Consider the following 17,831-nt stretch of genomic DNA (forward strand, 5'->3'; position numbering starts at 1 on the left):
ATAACTCATCTCCTTCCACCTTAGGCCACAAACTTATCAATCACCCCTGCTGTGGACCACCTGGAGGTCCAAGATGCTCCCGTTACATGCATATGCAGTTCAACTCTGAGTGATAATGCAGAAGGCTTGAAGTTAATAACTCATCTCCTTCTACCTTAGGCCACGAACTTATCAACCCCCCCTGCTGTGGACCACTTCTACAGAGAAGGGATCTGTATGCTCCACACCCGCTGGACTAAGTGTGTACATATAGGAGGGGACTATGTTGAAAAATAAATGTGCTAGGTTTTCTAAAATTGACCACTAACTTAATAATCACCCCCCCCCCCCCGCCGTAGGTAGATGTGATATTTCATAGTTCCAAAATTGTGTGATCTTAAGACTTTCAAACTAAAATTTGCCCAGCATGGTGCTAGCAATGAAATGCAAGACTCGTAAATGGGGAGTGTAGAAACTTAATTATGGATATTTACATAAGGCTCAAAGTAAATTTATTTTCAAGCTTATATATGTCACCATATACAGCACATTCATTTCAGGTGTACTCAATCAAAAAAAATACACAATAGAATCAGTGAGAGACTGCACCCAACAAGACGGACAAAAAAACCAATGTGCAAATATAAAAGTAATAATACTAATTAAATAATAAGATACATACATCAACATGCTCTTTATTGATTACAACTCAGCATTTAATACCATCATCCTCTCAGTCAGTAGGCTCCAAGACTTGGGCCTCAATAACCCTTTCTGGAATTCGATTCTAGATTTCCTCACTTGCAGACCCCAGTCAGTTTGGATTGGCAAAAACATCTCAATCTCTACCATCCAGGAAACGGTACTACAGTATAAAAGCCAGGTCCAACAGGCTCCAGGACAGCTGCTTCCAACCAGGCCATCAGACTGACTAATTCACACTGATAAAATTATACTTCTATGTTATACTGACTGTCCTGTTGTACTTGCTATTTATTACAAAATTAAATTGCACATTTAGATGGAGACGTAAAGATTTTTACTCGTGTATGTGAAGGATGTAGGTAATAAAGTCAATTCAATTCAATCAACACAGGAACACCACGGGATACTTAACCCCCTGCTCTAATCACTTTATACCTCCAACTATGGCTAAGTACAGCTCCAATGGCATGTACAAGTTTCCTCATGATACCACTGTTGTGGGCCATATCAAAGGGGGTGATAAGTCAGCATTCAGGAGGGAGATTGAAAATTTGGCTGAGTGACATTACGACAATCACCTCTCAATGTCCTTAAGACCAAGGAATTGATTGTAGACTTCTGCAGAGGGAAATCTGAGGTCCGTAAGCCTATACTCATCGGACAATCAAAGGTGGAGAGGATCAATAACTTTAAATTCCTGGGTGTCCCTATCTTGGACCCATTACATAACTACAAATGCAAAGAAAGCACAACAGCGCCTCTACTTCCTCAGGAGTCAGCAGATTCAGGTTATCATCAAAACCCTCGGCAACCTTCTACAAGTGTGTGGTGGAAAGTGTATTGCAGCCTGGTATGGGAACACCAATGCTTTTAAGTAGAAAATGTTTTAAAACTGGTGGATTTGGCCCATACATCACTGATTAAACCCAATCATTAAGCACATGTACATGAAATGTTGCAGCATCAATCTTCAAAGATCCTCGCCACTCAGCCATGCTCTTTTCTCACTGCTGACATCAGGTAGAAGGTACCTCAGGCTTGTGAACCAAAGAAGATAACTGCGCTCATTCTATTTCTGGTGTTGCCACAACCAATGGTCTCACTTTAAGGACTTGCATTTACACAGTTTGTTCATCGATCCTGTTTACATTTACTGTTCTATAGATTTGCTAAGTACGCCTGCAGGAAAAAGAATCTCCGTGTTGCATGTGGTGACGTGCATACCCTGATAAATTTTACTTCGAACTTTGAAGAATAATTATCAAGAACATGAGATGAGTTCTTTAAAGTCAGTCCATAGGTTGTGGGACTGATTGATGGGGCTGAAAATGACAAATGGAATGTAATACAAATGAGAGGTTAACTCTTCCGTAGGACCAACTAGAGTACATCTTGCACAGTGGGACTGAGGAGATTCTGTAGAACAATGGGATCTGGGAATGCAGGTTCATAATTCACTGAAATTTGAATTGTACATGGATAAGAAAGCTATTGGTACATTCACCTTCATAAATAGAAGTATCAAGTATAGGAGATGAGATGTTAAAGTTATATAAGACGTTGTTGAGGCCTAATTTGGAATATTGGGTACAGATTTGGTCATCTACCTACGAAAAAGATGTACATAAGGTTGACAGAGTATGGAGAAAATTTATAAGGCTGTTGCAGGGCTTGAGTTATAAGGAAAGATAGAATAGGTTAGGATTTTATTTCTTGGAACAGAAGATTGAGGGGAGATTTGATTGATAGAGATATACAAAATTATGAAGTGTATATAGAGTAAATGCAAGCAGGCTTTTTTCACCAAGATTGGGTGAATTTACAACTAGAGGTGATGGGTGAGAAGTTTAAGGAGAACCTGAGGGGAAACTTCACTCAGTCCTGAGAGTGTGGATTGAGCTGCCTGTGGAAGTGGTGTATACAAACTCAATTTCAATGTTTAAGAGAAGTTTGGATAGGTACATGGATGGTAGGGGTATGAAGGGCTATGGTCTTGGTGCAGGTCAATAGGGGTAGGCAGTTTAAATGGTTCTGCATGGGCTAGATGGGCCAAATGACCTGTTTCTGTATGGTACTTTTCTATGACTGAATGACGTTATCTCACTGGTTCAAGAGCCTGATGGGTGAGGGGCAGTAACAGTTCCTGAAGCTGGTGGTGTGGGTCCTGAAGCTCCTTTACCATCTTCCTGATGGCTTGGGTGGTGGGGGTACTTTATGATGCATACTGCTTTCTTGCAAAAGCACACCGTAGATGTGCTCAGTAATGGGGAGGGTTTTACCCATGATAGATTGGGCTGTACCCACTACTTTATGTAGGAGTTTCCGTTTAAGTGCATTGGTGTTAACGTACCAGGCCATGGTGCACCCAGACAATATAATTACCACATGTCTATAGAAATTTGTTGGCTTTAGATTTCATGCCAAATATTTGCAAACTCCTAAGTAGAGGTGATGCTGTGCTTTCATTGTAATTGCACTTGGGATAGGTCTTCTGAAATGATAACACCTGAAGATTTAAAGTTGTTGGCCCTCTCCACCTAATATCCCCTGATGAGGACTGGCTCATGGACCTCCGGTTTTCCCCTGAAGTCAATCATCAGTTCCTTAGTCTTGCTGACATTAAGTAAGAGGCTGTTGTGGCCAGGTTTTCAATCTCCTTCCTACATGCTAACTTATCACCACCTTTGATTTGGCACGCCGATAATAGTGCTGTCAGCAAACTTAAATAAGGCATTGAAACTTTGCTTGGCATTAAGTCACAATTCTAAAGCGAGTAGAGCAAGGACCTAAGCACATGGCCTTGTGATGGACCTGTGCTGATGGAGATTGTGGAGGAGATGTTGCAAATTCAAACTGATAGAGGAGTCTGCTCGTGAGGAGATTGAAGATCCAATTGCACAAGGAAGTATTGAGCCCAAGCTTATTGATTAGTTTTGAGGGCATGATGGTATTGAATGCTGAGTTGTCAATAAAGGGCATCCTGGTGAATGCATCTTTGCTTTCTAGATGTTCCAGGCTTGAGTGAAGAGCCAATGAAATGGCATCTGTATGGAACTGTTACACCAGTAGTCAAATTGGAGTGGATCCAAGTCGCTTCTCAGGCAGGAGTTGATGTTTCTTAACAACCTTTCAAAGGGCTTCATCAATGAATATAAGTGCTACTGGTCGATAGTCTTTGAGACAGGTCAACATGGGCACTGGTATAATTGAAGCCTGCTTGAAGCAGTTGGGTATCTCAGACTGCCAAAGTGAGAGGTTAAAGATCTCAGTGAACACTCCAGCCAGTTGATTAGCAGGGTTTTTAGTACCCGGCCAGGTATTCCATCTGGCCAGGGTGTTTTCCGTGGGTTCACCTTCCCGATGGATGCTCTCGGATAGAGGTATATAAAATTATGATGGGTATAGATAGAGTGAATGCAAGCAGGCTTTTTTCCACTGAGGCAAGGAGAGAAAAAAAACCAGAGGACATGGGTTAAGGGTGAAGGGGGAAAAGTTTAAAGGGAACATGGGGGGGGGGCCTTCACACAGAGAGTGGTGGGAGTGTGGAATAAGCTGCCAGATGAAGTGGTAAATGCGGGCTCATTTTTAACATTCAAGAAAAACTTGGACAGGTACATGGATGAGAGGTGTATGGAAGGATATGGTCCAGGTGCAGGTCAGTGGGAATAGGCAGAAAAATGGTTCGGCACAGCCAAGAAGGGCCAAAAGGCCTGTTTCTGTGCTGTAATGTTCTATGGATTGGTCCCAGAGGATGAAGACAAAGTTATCGAGGGCTGTGAAGGTTCCTCCATATTTTAACACCAAAGCAAGCATAGACAGACAGTAGGTTCCTGCACTGAAAAGGATCAGCTTGCCACTATCCACTCTCTCCAGACTACATTTTAGAGGCAAACCTCCCTTCAGCCTTGTCAGAAACAAGCTCAGAACTTCTACAACCTGTCCTTGTAATTAGTCTCATCCCAGAAAGATTTTATTGTAAATAAAGTGAAGTATATTCCAAGTTGCCAGTCCAAGTCCCTCCCAGTCTCCTGTAAAGTGAGAAACAAATTGAACACAAGTTGAGTCAAGACCAGTCTTCATAGAAGTTCCGCACAATTTCTCTAATGATATAATATTATGCCCCTGTTAATCAGAGTCCATAATTGTGTGTACATTATTAACTAGTTTTCTTCCTTGTCCATTCAGAACGGCATACAGGGACGAGATATGCCAACCAGTAGTGTGGTGTTGCAGCAACAACCTGGCACTCAACGTCAGTAAGATGAAAAAGCTGATTGTGGACTTCTGGAAGGGTAAGACAAAGGAACACATACCAATCCTTATATAGGGAGCAGAAGTGGAGAGTGAGCAGTTTCAAGTTCCTGGGTGTCAAGATCTCTGAGGATCTAACCGGGTCTCAACATATTGATGCAGTTATAAAGAAGGCAAGACAGCGGCTATACTTCATCAGGAGCTTGAAGAGATTTGGCATGTCAAGAAATGCACTCAAAAACTTCTACAGAAGTACCATGGAGAGCATTCTGACAGGCTGCATCACTGTCTGGTTTGGAAGGGGCTACTGCACAGAACCAAAAGAAACTGCAAAGGTTGTAAATCTAGTCAGCTCCATCTTGGGTACGAGCCTCCAAAGCACCCAGGACATCTTCAAGGAGCGGTGTCTCAGAAAGGCAGCATCCATTATTAAGGACCTCCAGCATCCAGGGCATGCCCTTTTCTCACTGTTACCATCAGGTAGGAGGTACAGGAGGCACACACATAGCAATTCAGGAAGAGCTTCTTCCCCTCTGCCATCCGATTCCTAAATGGACATTGAACCCTTGGGCACTACCTCAGTTCTTTAATAAATATTACCTGTTTTTTGCACAATTTTTAATCTATTCAATATATATATATATATACTGTATTTGGTTTACTTTATTATTATTTTGTTTTTTTTTCTTTTATATTATAGAAAAACATAGAAACTTAGAAAACCTACAGCACAATGCAGGCCCTTCAGCCCACAATGCTGTGCTGAACATGTACTTTAGAAATTACCTAGTGTTACCCATAGCCCTCTATTTTTCTAAGTTCCATGTACCTATCTTGGAGTCTCCTAAAAGACCCTATTGTATCGGCATCCACCGCTGTTGCTGGCAGCCCATTCCACGCAATCACCACTCTCTATGTAAAAATTCTTACCCCTGACATCTCCTCTGTACCTACCTCCAAGCACCTTAAAACTATGCCCTCTCGTGTTAGCCATTTCAGCCCTGGCAGAAAGCCTCCAACTATCTGCATGATCAATGCCTCTCATCATCTTATACACCTCAATCAGGTCACCTCTCATTCTCCGTTGCTCCAAGGAGAAAAGGCCAGGTTCACTCAACCTATTCTCATAAGGCATGCCCCCCAATCCAGGCAAAATCCTTGTAAATCTCCTCTGCATCCTTTCTATAGTTTCCACATACTTCCTGTAGTGAGGTGACTAGAACTGAGCACAGTACTCCAAGTGGGGTCTGACCAGGGTCCTATATAGCTGCAACATTATCTCTCAGCTGTTAAACTCAATCCGACGGTTGATGAAGGCCAATGCACCGTATGCCTTCTTAACCACAGAGTCAACCTGCACAGCAGCTTTGAGCGTTCTATGGACTTGGACCCCAAGATCCCTCTGATCCTCCACTGCCAAGAGTCTTACCATTAATACTATATTTTCCATCATATTTGATGTACCAAAATGAACCAGCTCACACTTACCTGTGTTGAACTCCATCTGCCACTTCTCAGCCAAGTTTTACATCCTATTGATGTCCTGCTGCAACCTCTGACAGCCCTCCACACTATCCACAACACCCCCAACCTTTGTGTCATCAGCAAATTTACTAACCCGTTCCTCCACTTTCTCATCCAGGTCATTCATAAAAATCACAAAGAGAAGGGATCCCAGAACAGATCCCTGAGGCACATCACTGGTCTCCAACTTCCATGCAGGATATCACTTGTCTACAACCACTCTTTGTCTTCTGTGGGCAAGCCAATTCTGGATCCACAAAGCAAGGTCTCCTTGGATCCTATGCCTCCTTACTTTCTCAATAAGCCTGGCATGGGGTACCTTATCAAATGCCTAGAGTATTCATATACTCTACATCTACTGCTCTACCTTCATCAATGTATTTAATCACATCCTCAAAAAATTCAGTCAGGCTCATCAGGCATAATCATGACAAAGTCATGCTGACTATTGCTAATCATATTACACTTCTCCAAAAGTTTGTAAATCCTGCTTCTCAGGGTCTCCATCAACTTACCAACCACTGAAGTAAGACTCGCTGGTCTATAATTTTCCTGAACTGTCTATACTCCCTTTCTTGAATAAGGGAACAACATCTGCAACCCTCCAATCCTCTGGAACCTCTCTTGTCCACATTGATGATGCAAAGATCATTGCCAGAGGCTTAGCAATCTCCTCCCTCACCTCCCACAGTAGCCTGGGGTATATCTCATTGGGTCTTGATGACTTATCCAACTTGATGCTTTCCAAAAGCTCCTGCACATCCTCTTAATGTCTATATGTTCAAGCTTTTCAGTCCGCTGTAAGTCATCAATACAATCACCAAGGTCCTTTTCAGTAGTGAATTCTGAAGCGAAGTATTCATTAAGTACCTCCACTATCTCCTCCAGTTCCATACACACTATTTCAGTATCACACTGGATTGGTCCTATTCTATCACATCTTATCCTCTTACTCTTAACCGACTTGTAGAATGCCTTGGAGTCTTCCTTAATCCTGCTCGCCAAGGCCTTCTCACGACCCCTTCTGGCTCCTAATTTCATTCTTAAGTTCCTTCCTGCTAACTTTATAATTTTCTAGATCTCTATCATCACCTAGTTTTTTTGAACCTTTTGTAAGCTTTTCTTCTCCTCTTGACTAGATTTTTCAACAGGCTTTGTACACCACGGTTCCTGTACCCTACCATCCTTTCCCTGTCTCATTGCAACGTATCTATGCAGAACACCACACAAATATCCCCTGAACATTTGCCACATTTCTTCTGTACATTTCCCTGAGAACATCTGTTCCCAATTTATGCTTCCAAGTTTCTGCCTGATAGCTTCATATTTCTCCTTACTCCAATTAAACGCTTTCATAACTTGCCTGTTCCTATCCATCTCCAATGCTATGGTAAAGGAGATAGAATTGTCATCACTATCTGCAAAATGCCCTTCCACTGAGAGACCTGACACCTCACCAAGTTTATTTCCCAATGCCAGATCAAGTACAGCCTCTTCTCTTGTAGACTTATCTACATATTGTGTCAGGAAACCTTCCTGAACACACCTAACAAACTCCACCCCATCTAAACCCCTTGCTCTAGAGAGATGCCAATCAGTATTGGGGAAATTAAAATCTCCCGTCACGACAACCCTGTTATTATTGCACCGTTCCAGAATCTTTCTATCTATCTATCTGCTCCTTGATGTCCCTGTTACTATTAGGTGGTTATAAAAGCACCCAGTAGAGTTCTTGATCCCTTCCTGTTTCTAACTTCCACCCCCAGAGACTCAGTAGTCAATCGCTCAATGACTTCCTCCTTTTCTGCAGTGGTGACACTATCTCTGATCAAAAGTGCCACGCCCCCCCACACCTCTTTTGCCTCCCTCCCTGTCCTTTCTGAAACATCTAAAGCCTGGCACTGTAAGTAGCCATTCCTGCCCTTGAGCCGTCCAAGTCTCTGTAATGGCCACAACATCATAACTCCAAGAACTGATCCACACTTTAAGCTCATCCACTTTGTTCATGATACTCCTTGCATTAAAATAGAAACATCTCAAGCTATCGGTCTGAGTGCATCCGTTCTCTATGACCTGCCAATCTTCCCTCTCACACTGTCTACAAGTTTTCTCAATTTGTGTGCCAACCGCCCCTTTCTCCATCTCTTCTATTTGGTTTCCACCCCCCAGCAATTCTTGTTTAAACTCTCCCCAATAGCCTTAGCAAACCTCCCTGTTGGAATATTGGTCCCGCTCATATTCAAGTGCAACCCATCCTTTCTGTACAGGTCACACCTGCCCCAAAAGTGGTCCCAATAATCCAGAAATCTGAATCCCTGCGCCCTGCTCCAATTCCTCAGCCACGCATTTATCCTCTACCTCACTCTATTCCTATACTCACTGTCGCATAGCACAGGCAGCAATCCCAAGATTACTACCTTTTAAGGTCCTGCCTAACTTCCTTCCTAACTCCCTATAGTCCATTTTCAGGACCTCCCTTTTCCTACCTATGTCTTTGGTACCAATATGTACCATGATCTCTGGCTGTTCACCTTCCCACTTGAGGATATTGTGGACGTGATCTGAAATATACTGGATCCTGGCACTTGGGAGGCAAATTACCATCTGTGTTTCTTTCCTGCGTCCACAATATTGCCTGTCTGACCCCTTAACTGTAGAGTCCCCTATCACTGCTGCCATCCTCTTCCTTTCCCTACTCTTCTGAGCCATAGGGCCAGATCCTGTGCCAGAGGCACGGCCACTGTTGCTTCCCCCAGGTAGGCCATCCCCCCCACCCCCAACAGTACTGAAACAGGAGTAATTATTGTTAAGGGAGACAGCCACTGGAGTATTCTCTAGTATCTGACTCTTGCCCTTCCCTCTCCTGACTTATCTGTCTGCTGAGGCCCCGGTGTGACTACTTGCTTATAGCTCCTCTCTATCACCTCCTCACTTTCAGTTACCAGATGAAGGTTATTAAGCTGCATCTCCACTTCCATAACATGGTCCCTAAGGAGCTGCAACTCAACGCACCTGGCACAGATGTGGCCGTCCGGAAGGCTGGGAGTCTCCCGGATATTCTGCATCCCACACCCAGTACAGGACACCAGCCTCGCAGATATACTTCCTATTCCTACTCTTCACAAGTAACTTATCTTGCCTCGACCTATTATCACCAAAGCCCCATTGAGCCAAAGTCCTCCTACTCTGACGCCCTCTACTTGTTCGCCTGCTCTATAAAACTGTCTTCTTTTTAAACTCTTCCCATCGGTCTAACTCACTGATGTCCATGCGTCTGCTCAGTCATGCCTCAATCGAACTGCTGAAGAAAAAATGCACTCCTTTTAAATTCTTCCTGCCAGTCCAACTTGCTGACATCCATGTGTCTGCGCCTCAATCAAAATTATGTGTTGCATTGAACTGCTGCTAAGTTAACAAATTTCATGACACATGCCAGTGATAATAAACCTGATTCTGATTCTGAAATCCTTTAAAAATAATGCTTCTTGTTCTAGAAATAGGTAATACAGTTCCCCCTGTTAAATAACTAATTCAACTTCACCTAGACTAGAGTATTGTTTTTGATTCTGTTGGCCACATTATAGGAAATGACCATTTGACCAGCCTATATCAAAATCAGGTTTAATATCACTGACATATGTTGTGAAATATGTTAACTTTATGGCAGCAGACGGTGAAATACGTGACAGATAAATATAGAGAAAAAATTGTATTACAGTACATATATAAATATATATAATTTAAAAATAAGTATTGCAAAAAAACACTACTTATTTTGTTCAATGTCCATTTAGGAATCAGATGGCAGAGGGGAAGAAACTGTTCCTGAATCGCTGAGTGTGTGCCTTCAGGCTTCTGTACTTCCTTCCCGATAGTAATGAGAAGAAGACATATTCTGGGTGGCGGGAGTCCTTAATGATGAATGCTGCTGCCTTAAGGCACTGCTCCTTGAAGATCTCTTTGATACTATGGAGGCTAGTACCCATGATGGAACTGGCTAATTTTACAAGTTTCTGCAACTTTCTTCGATCTCCCCCCCCCCCCGCCCATACCAGACAGTGGTGCACCAGTCAGAATACACTCCATGTGTATTTGTGAAAGTTCTTGAGTGTTTTAGTTGACAAGCCAAATCTTCTCAAACTCTGAATGAAATATAGCCACTGCTTGCTTTCTTTATGGCTGCAACAATACATTACGTCCAGGTTAGGTCCTCAGAGATCTTGACACCCAGGAACTTGAAATTGCTCACTCTCCACTTCTGATCCCTCTGACATTGGGTTTGTGTTCCCTTGTCTTGAAGTCCACAATCAGCTCTTTGGTCTTGCTGACATTGAGTGCAAGGTTGCTGCTGTGACACCTTTCAACTAATTGGTGTATCTTGATCTGTAGGCCCTTTCATCATCATCTGAAATTCTGCCAACAATGGTTGTATTATCAGCAAATTTGTAGATAGCATTTGAATTGTAGCTAGCCACACAGTCATGGGTATAGAAAGAGTACAGTGGTGGGCTAATCACACACCCCTATGGTGCACCAGTGTTGATTGTCAGTCAGCAAAGTGGAGAAGTTATTTCTAATCCACATAGATTGTGGTCTTCTGGTTAGGAAGTCAGGGATCCAGTTGCAGAGGGAGGTACAGAGGCTTAGGTTCTGTAGCTTTCTGATCAGGACTGTATGAATAATGGTGTTAAATGCTGAGCTATAGTCAACAAGCAGCATCTCGACATACGTAGGTATCTGCATTGTCCAGATGATCGAAGGCCGTGTTGAGAGCCATTGAGATTGCATCTTCAATACATTCATCACTTTAGATGAGAGAGCTACTGGACAATGGTTATTAAGGCAGCTCACACTGCTCTTCTTGAGCAATGGCATAACTGTTGCCCTTTTAAAGCAGGTCGGAACTGTCGACAGTGGCAATGAAAGACTGGAAGTGTGTTTGAATACCCCCACCAGTTGGTTGGCACACATTTTTAGGGCCTTACCAGGTACTCCATCGGAGCCTACCACTTTGCGAGGCTTCACCCTCTCGAAAGATGGCCTAACATCGGCCTCTGAGGCAGAGATCACAGGGTCATCGGATGCTGCAGGAATCCTCATAGCTATGATTTTATTCTCCCTTTCAAAGTGAGCATAAAAGGTGCTGAGCTCATCTGGTACTGAGGTACTGCTGCCATTCATGACATTGGGTTTTGCTTTGTAAATACTTTATACTTTATTGTCACCAAACAATTGATACTAGAACGTACAATCATCACAGTGATATTTGATTATGCGCGTCCCGCTCCCTGGATTACAAATACTAAATATTAAAAATATTTAAAACAGTAAAAATAAGTAAATACTAAAATTTTTAATTATAAATCATAAATAGAAAAATGGAAAGTAAGTTAGTGAAAAAAAACCGAGAGGCAGGTCCGGATATTTGGAGGGTACGGCCCAGATCCGGGTCAGGATCCGTTCAGCAGTCTTATCACAGTTGGAAAGAAGCTGTTCCCAAATCTGGCTGTATGAGTCTTCAAGCTCCTGAGCCTTCTACCGGAGGGAAGAGGGACGAAAAGTGTGTTGGCTGGGTGGGTCGTGTCCTTGATTATCCTGGCAACATTGCTCCGACAGCGTGCAGTGTAAAGTGAGTCCAAGGACAGAAGATTGGTTTGTGTGATGTGCTGCACCATGTTCACGATCTTCTGCAGCTTCTTTTGGTCTTGGACAGGACAACTTCCATACCAGGTTGTGATGCACCCTAGAAGAATGCTTTCTACGGTGCATCTGTAAAAATTAGTGAGGGTTAGTAATAAGTAAGACGTAATGGCTTGCAAACCCTGCCAGAGTTAACATGCGTGTGCGTACAATGTACCCTCTAACCTGTCTCAGAACTGTTTCTTGCCTTGTGAAATAGCCCTCATAAAGTTATACCTTGTTTTGTTATTCAGACCTGGGTTGCCAGACTTAAATGCCCCAGATCTAGCTCTCAGCAGACCATGAACCTCCTGTTTATCCACGGCTTTTGGTTTGTGAATGTACAGTGAGTTTTTGTAGGCACACACTCATCCACACTTCACTGACAACTGTGACATGCTCATCCAGACTCGAAGATGTCTCCCTGAATACAGCCCAGCCCACTGATTCAAAGCAGTCCTGTAAGCGCTCCTGTGCCTCCCTGGTCCATTTATATCTCATTGCAATTTTTCATCAACCTCATCTTAGTTGACCATACTGACAAATTGTGCAAACCTAGAAATTGCAGAATTGGAGGATATTGGACTTGAAATTATAACTCGAAAATATGCAGATGCTGGAAATCCAAGCAACATGCATAAAATGCTGGAGGAATTTGGCAGGCCAGGCAGCATCTATGGAAAAGAGTAAACTTTTGACATCTTGGGCTTAGACGTTGCCTGGCCTTCTGGGTTCCTCCAGCATTTTGTGTGTGTTGCCTGAAATTTTAACTGGTTTCCACAAATGCTTCCTGGCTTGGTTTCATTTCATGATTTCATAAAACTTAAGGAAACTTTGTCATGTTGATGGTGGAAAAGAGGCAAAGGGTCTCTGACTGAAGCATTGACTATTTACTCCCCTCCATAGTTGCTAGTTGACAGCATGCCTGACCTATTTCAGAACTAGAATCAGAATCAGGTTTATTATCACTGGCATGTGACAGGAAATTTGTTAACTTAGCAGCAGCAGTTCAATACAATACATAATCTAGCAGAGAGACAAAATAATAAAATAAAACATAATAAATAAACAAGTAAATCAATTACGTATATTGAATAGATTTTTTAAAATGTGCAAAAACAGACTTTTTTTAAAAAGTGAGGTAGTGTCCAAAGCTTCAATGTCCATTTAGGAATCGCGGATGGGGGAGGGGAAGAAGCTGTTCCTGAATCGCTGAGTGTGTGCCCTCAGGCTTCTGTATCTCCTACCTGATGGTAACAGTGAGAAAAGGGCATGCCCTGGGTGCTGGAGGTCTTTAATAATGGACGCTGTCTTTCTGAGACACTGCTCCCTAAAGATGTCCTGGCTACTTTGTAGGCTAGTGTCCAAGATGGAGCTGACTAGATTTACAACCTTCTGCAGCTACTTTTGGTCCTGTGCAGTAGCCCCTCCATACCAGACAGTGATGCAGCCTGTCAGAATGCTCTCCACGGTACAACTATAGAAGTTTTTGAGTGTATTTGGTGACATGCCAAATCTCTTCAAACTCCTAATAAAGTATAGCAGCTGTATTGCCTTCTTTATGACTACATCAATATTTTGGGACCAGGTTAGATCCTCAGAGATCTTGACACCCAGGAACTTGAAGCTGCTCACTCTCTCCACTTCTGATCCCTCTATGAGCATTGCATATTTCAATATATATGTGATAAATGAATTAATCTGAATATCATTTATTGAGTTCCGCCAGCATTTTGTGTGTGTTATACTAGAAGGAACTCAGCAGGTCAGGCAGCATTTATGGAGGGAAGCAGTTGACATTTCGGCCCTGGACCCTTCATGAGTATCTGGTTTTGCTACTCTATTGTGATGTCTCTATGTGTGCATTTCCTTCCATAAATGCTATCTGATCCACTAAATTCCTCCAGATGGTGTGTGTATTGAAAAGGGGGGGGGGGGGGGAGAGTTTACATCCGCCATGTTTGTCGGTCATGTGGACGGAGGTGGTGACAGGATCCGCCATGTTGATGAGGGAGTAATGTGGACTGAGACGGCAATAGGTCAGCCATGTTGGTAAGGCGACCCCATCTTTGTGAAGGAGTGAAAATCCAGAAACCGATGAAGAGCGATCAATCGTTTTATTCCTTCGCCCTCTGTTTGCAGAGCTCGGATGGAAAATTGAGATCGAACGGGTCACTGTACCCTGGAGCTAGCGGGGGAACAGAAAAACAGCTGTAGGAGGGCGGGTGGTCCGAGATCTGAGACTTGCGGCCTAGTGGCCCCGACACTCGTCCGTCCAGTCGGTGCTGGCGAGAAACGGCGGGCTCGGATCCGACTGCGGCAGTCGCGTCCCTCTCTTGCAATATGTTCAAGAGAATGGCGGAATTCGGGCCTGACTCAGGAGGGAGAGTGAAGGTAAAATATGTCTGTGGAGCTTCAGCTGGCACCCGGTGTTTAATTCAACCACTTAAACAGTAAAATTAAAGCGCAGTATTGTGAAGAATTTCCACTATTAAGCTAGAACTGGTTATTCGGAATTTGTACTACTTCGTAATATTACGAAGTGGCTCCTCGTTAGAAATGATATAACCCTGCCACGTTTTGTAAGGGTCGTATGTGTTCAATGCGCTGAATTATATCCATCTGCATTACCCTTTATTGATCTTTTCACTTACCAAGTAACATAGGGTAAAGGAACAAGGTCGCCTGGAAAAAAGAAGACATTCTCAAAAGAAAAACTATCGATTAGAGGGTTTTTGGAACGAAAACAGTGAGAACGGCTGAAGTTGTATTGAAATCACTCAGAAATATCAATAGGAGCAGAGTGAGAATTTAATTTCAGGTTTGTGACCACCAATTAGAACAGCAAATAGATTTTAAACGAGAAGCAGGGAAAGAATTGTTAGAAGTCAGGAAGGAAAGGTTGATGAGTTATAATGTAGGGAAGATTAAACAACAGAAGGGGATAATGTAATCAGGCAAATAAATTAGAGTTCTTTAAAAAAATGGAAAATTATTGTTTGAATTTATTGAACTTAACGTTATTAGGTTGAAATGCTCCTCAAGCTTTTGTTCAACTTCATTGCAAGTACAGAGGAAGCCAAGGTTAGAAAAGTAGACAAAATTTCAGTTATGGTTAAGGAAGAGTCGTTGACCTGAACTTTCAACTGTTGCTCCTTACATATTCGTTGCCTGACTTTCAGTGTTTGCTGTATTTATTTCAGATCTAGGCATCTGCAATTCTTACTTTGTTTTTCATAAAATTATGGAGTGTGAGTGAAATTCAGATTTAAGTTAACAGGCAGAAAGAAACATGCTCATACTTGCAAAATGAATTGCAAGAGAAGTTATTTGGTGCTTTGTGACACTAAATCATTGCCAAATTTGATTTGATAATTATGAAATTGGTTATGCAGGATTGACAATTAAGGGAGAAAAACATTTTAGAAGTTTGGACGTTAATCTGATGGGGATGTCATTGAAAAATAACATTTCACGTTTCTCGCCTATAGATAAGATGCATGTCTGGCACTATCCCTTGTAAAATAGGCATCCAATTTGTAGATGGCCGTTCTTTTTAAACAAGGAATAAGGGGTATTTTCTTATTTTCAGTTTTTGATAGTATGGTCACATTAAGTAAACTTGCAAAGGCAAAAATCTTCTGTTTAAAATCTGATACACATTTCAGGTTAATTTGTGAACATTTTAATAAATATTCAGAAATGAGCTGCTTCAGTAGAATCCCCTGAGATAGAAACAGTTGCTGCTATGATGCATTGAGCAGTTGCAAAATTTTCAGTTTACAATTTTCCTCTTGGTTTTATGGAACTTGCCTTGTGCTGAATGAAGATTCTTTGCACATTGAAGATTACTTTAGATGTTTCAGAAAGGACGGGGAGCGAGGCAAAAGAGGTGGGGGCACTGCTGATCAGAGATAGTGTCACGGATGTGGAAAAAGTGGAGGGATTGTCCTCGGAGTCTCTGTGGTTGGAAGTTAGGAACAGGAAGGGGTCAATAACTCTACTGGGTGTTTTTTATAGACCACCCAATAGTAACAGGGACATCAAGGAGCAGATAAGGAGACAGATTCTGGAAAGGTGTAATAATAACAGGGTTGTTGTGGTGGGAGATTTTAGTTTCCCAAATACTGATTGGCATGTCCCTAAGTGAGGGTTTAGATGGGGTGGAGTTTGTTAGGTGTGTTCAGGAAGGTTTCTTGACATAATATGCAGATAAGCCTACAAGAGGAGAGGCTGTACTTGATCTAGTATTGGGAAATGAACCTGGTCAGGTGTCAGATCTCTCAGTGAGAGAGCATTTTGTAGATAGTGATCACAACTCTATCTCCTTTACCATAGCATTGGAGAGGGATAGGAACAGACAAGTTAGAGAAACGTTGAATTGGAGTAAGGGGAAATATGAGGCTATCAAGTAGGAACTTGAAAGCATAAATTGGAAACAGATGTTCTCAGGGAAATATACAGAAGAAATGTGATAAATGTTCAGGGGATATTTGCGTGGAGTTCTGCATAGGTACGCTCCAATGAGACAGAAAGGATGGTAGGGTACAGGAACCGTGGTGTACAAAGGCTGTTGTAACTCTAGTCAAGAAGAAAAGAAGAGCTTACGAAAGGTTCAAAAAACTAGGTAATGATAGAGAGCTAGAAGATTATAAGGCTAGCAGGAAAGAGCTCCAGAAAGAAATTAGGAGAGCCAGAAGGGGCCATGAGAAGGCCTTGGTGGATAGGATTAAGGAAAACCCCAAGGCATTCTACAAGTATGTTAAGAGGATAAGACGTGAGAGAAAAGGTCAGTGGAAGTGTGTATGGAACCAGAGGAGATGGCGGAGGTACTTAATGAGTACTTTGCTTCAGTATTCACTATGGAAAAGGATCTTGGCGATTGTAGGGATGACTTACAGTGGACTGAAAAGATTGAGCATGTAAATATTAAGAAAGAGGATGTGCAGGAACCTTTGGAAAGTATCAGGTTGGATAAGTCACCGGGACCGGATGAGATGTACCCCAGGCTACTGTGGGAGGTGAGGGAGGAGATTGCTGAGCCTCTTGGCGATGATCTTTGCATCATCAATGGGGATGGGAGAGGTTCTGGGGGATTGGAGGGTTGTAGATGTTGTTCCGTTATTCAAGAAAGGGAGTTGAGATAGCCCAGGAAATTATAGATCAGTGAGGCTTACTTCAGTGGTTGGTAAGTTGATGGAGAAAATCCTGTGAGGCAGGATTTATGCACATTAAGAGAGGCATAATATGATTAGGAATAGTCAGCATGGCTTTGTGAAGGCAGGTCGTGCCTTATGAGCCTGATTGAATTTTTTGAGGATGTGACTAAACACATTGATGATGGTAGAACAGTAGATACAGGTTTTCCCTGCCATCTGAAGGTAGAGCGTTCCTATGAAACGGTTCGTAAGCTAGAATGTCATAAAGCGAAGAAGGAATTACCATTAATTTATATGGGAAAAATTTGTGAGCGTTCACAGACCCAAAAATAACCTACCAAATCATGACAAATAACACATAAAACCTAAAGTAACAGTAACATATAATAAAAGCAGGAATGATATGATAAATACACAGCCTATATAAAGTAGAAATACTTCTCTACAATCATTGCCTGCACTGTTCTCCGTAGCGCAAATCTCACGCAAGCGCTCTCGGTAAGAACATGGCACAAGCGCTGTCGGCAGAAACAC

At 42.4% G+C, this 17,831-nt stretch overlaps 1 protein-coding gene across 3 annotated transcripts in view; it reads left to right on the forward strand.

The window, feature by feature from the left end:
• LOC134351480 (YEATS domain-containing protein 4) overlaps positions 1 to 17,831 on the forward strand; it is a 74,006-nt gene that overhangs the window by 41,471 nt on the left and 14,704 nt on the right. The window contains exon 11 of one of the 3 annotated variants that reach the window (XM_063057687.1): positions 4,870 to 7,032. The exons of 1 other annotated variant lie outside the window; for it this stretch is intronic. Coding sequence is in view for 1 of the 2 variants with exons in the window: in XM_063057688.1 (XP_062913758.1) it covers positions 14,482 to 14,532 (51 nt within the window). In the remaining variant the exon portion in view is untranslated. Of the gene's footprint in view, positions 1 to 4,869; positions 7,033 to 14,158; positions 14,533 to 17,831 lie in introns of those variants that run through there. One more of the 3 variants, XM_063057688.1, reaches the window with a different exon arrangement.

The sequence above is a fragment of the Mobula hypostoma genome, chromosome 9 (assembly GCF_963921235.1).
Source record: "Mobula hypostoma chromosome 9, sMobHyp1.1, whole genome shotgun sequence".
Lineage (NCBI taxonomy): Eukaryota > Metazoa > Chordata > Chondrichthyes > Myliobatiformes > Myliobatidae > Mobula > Mobula hypostoma.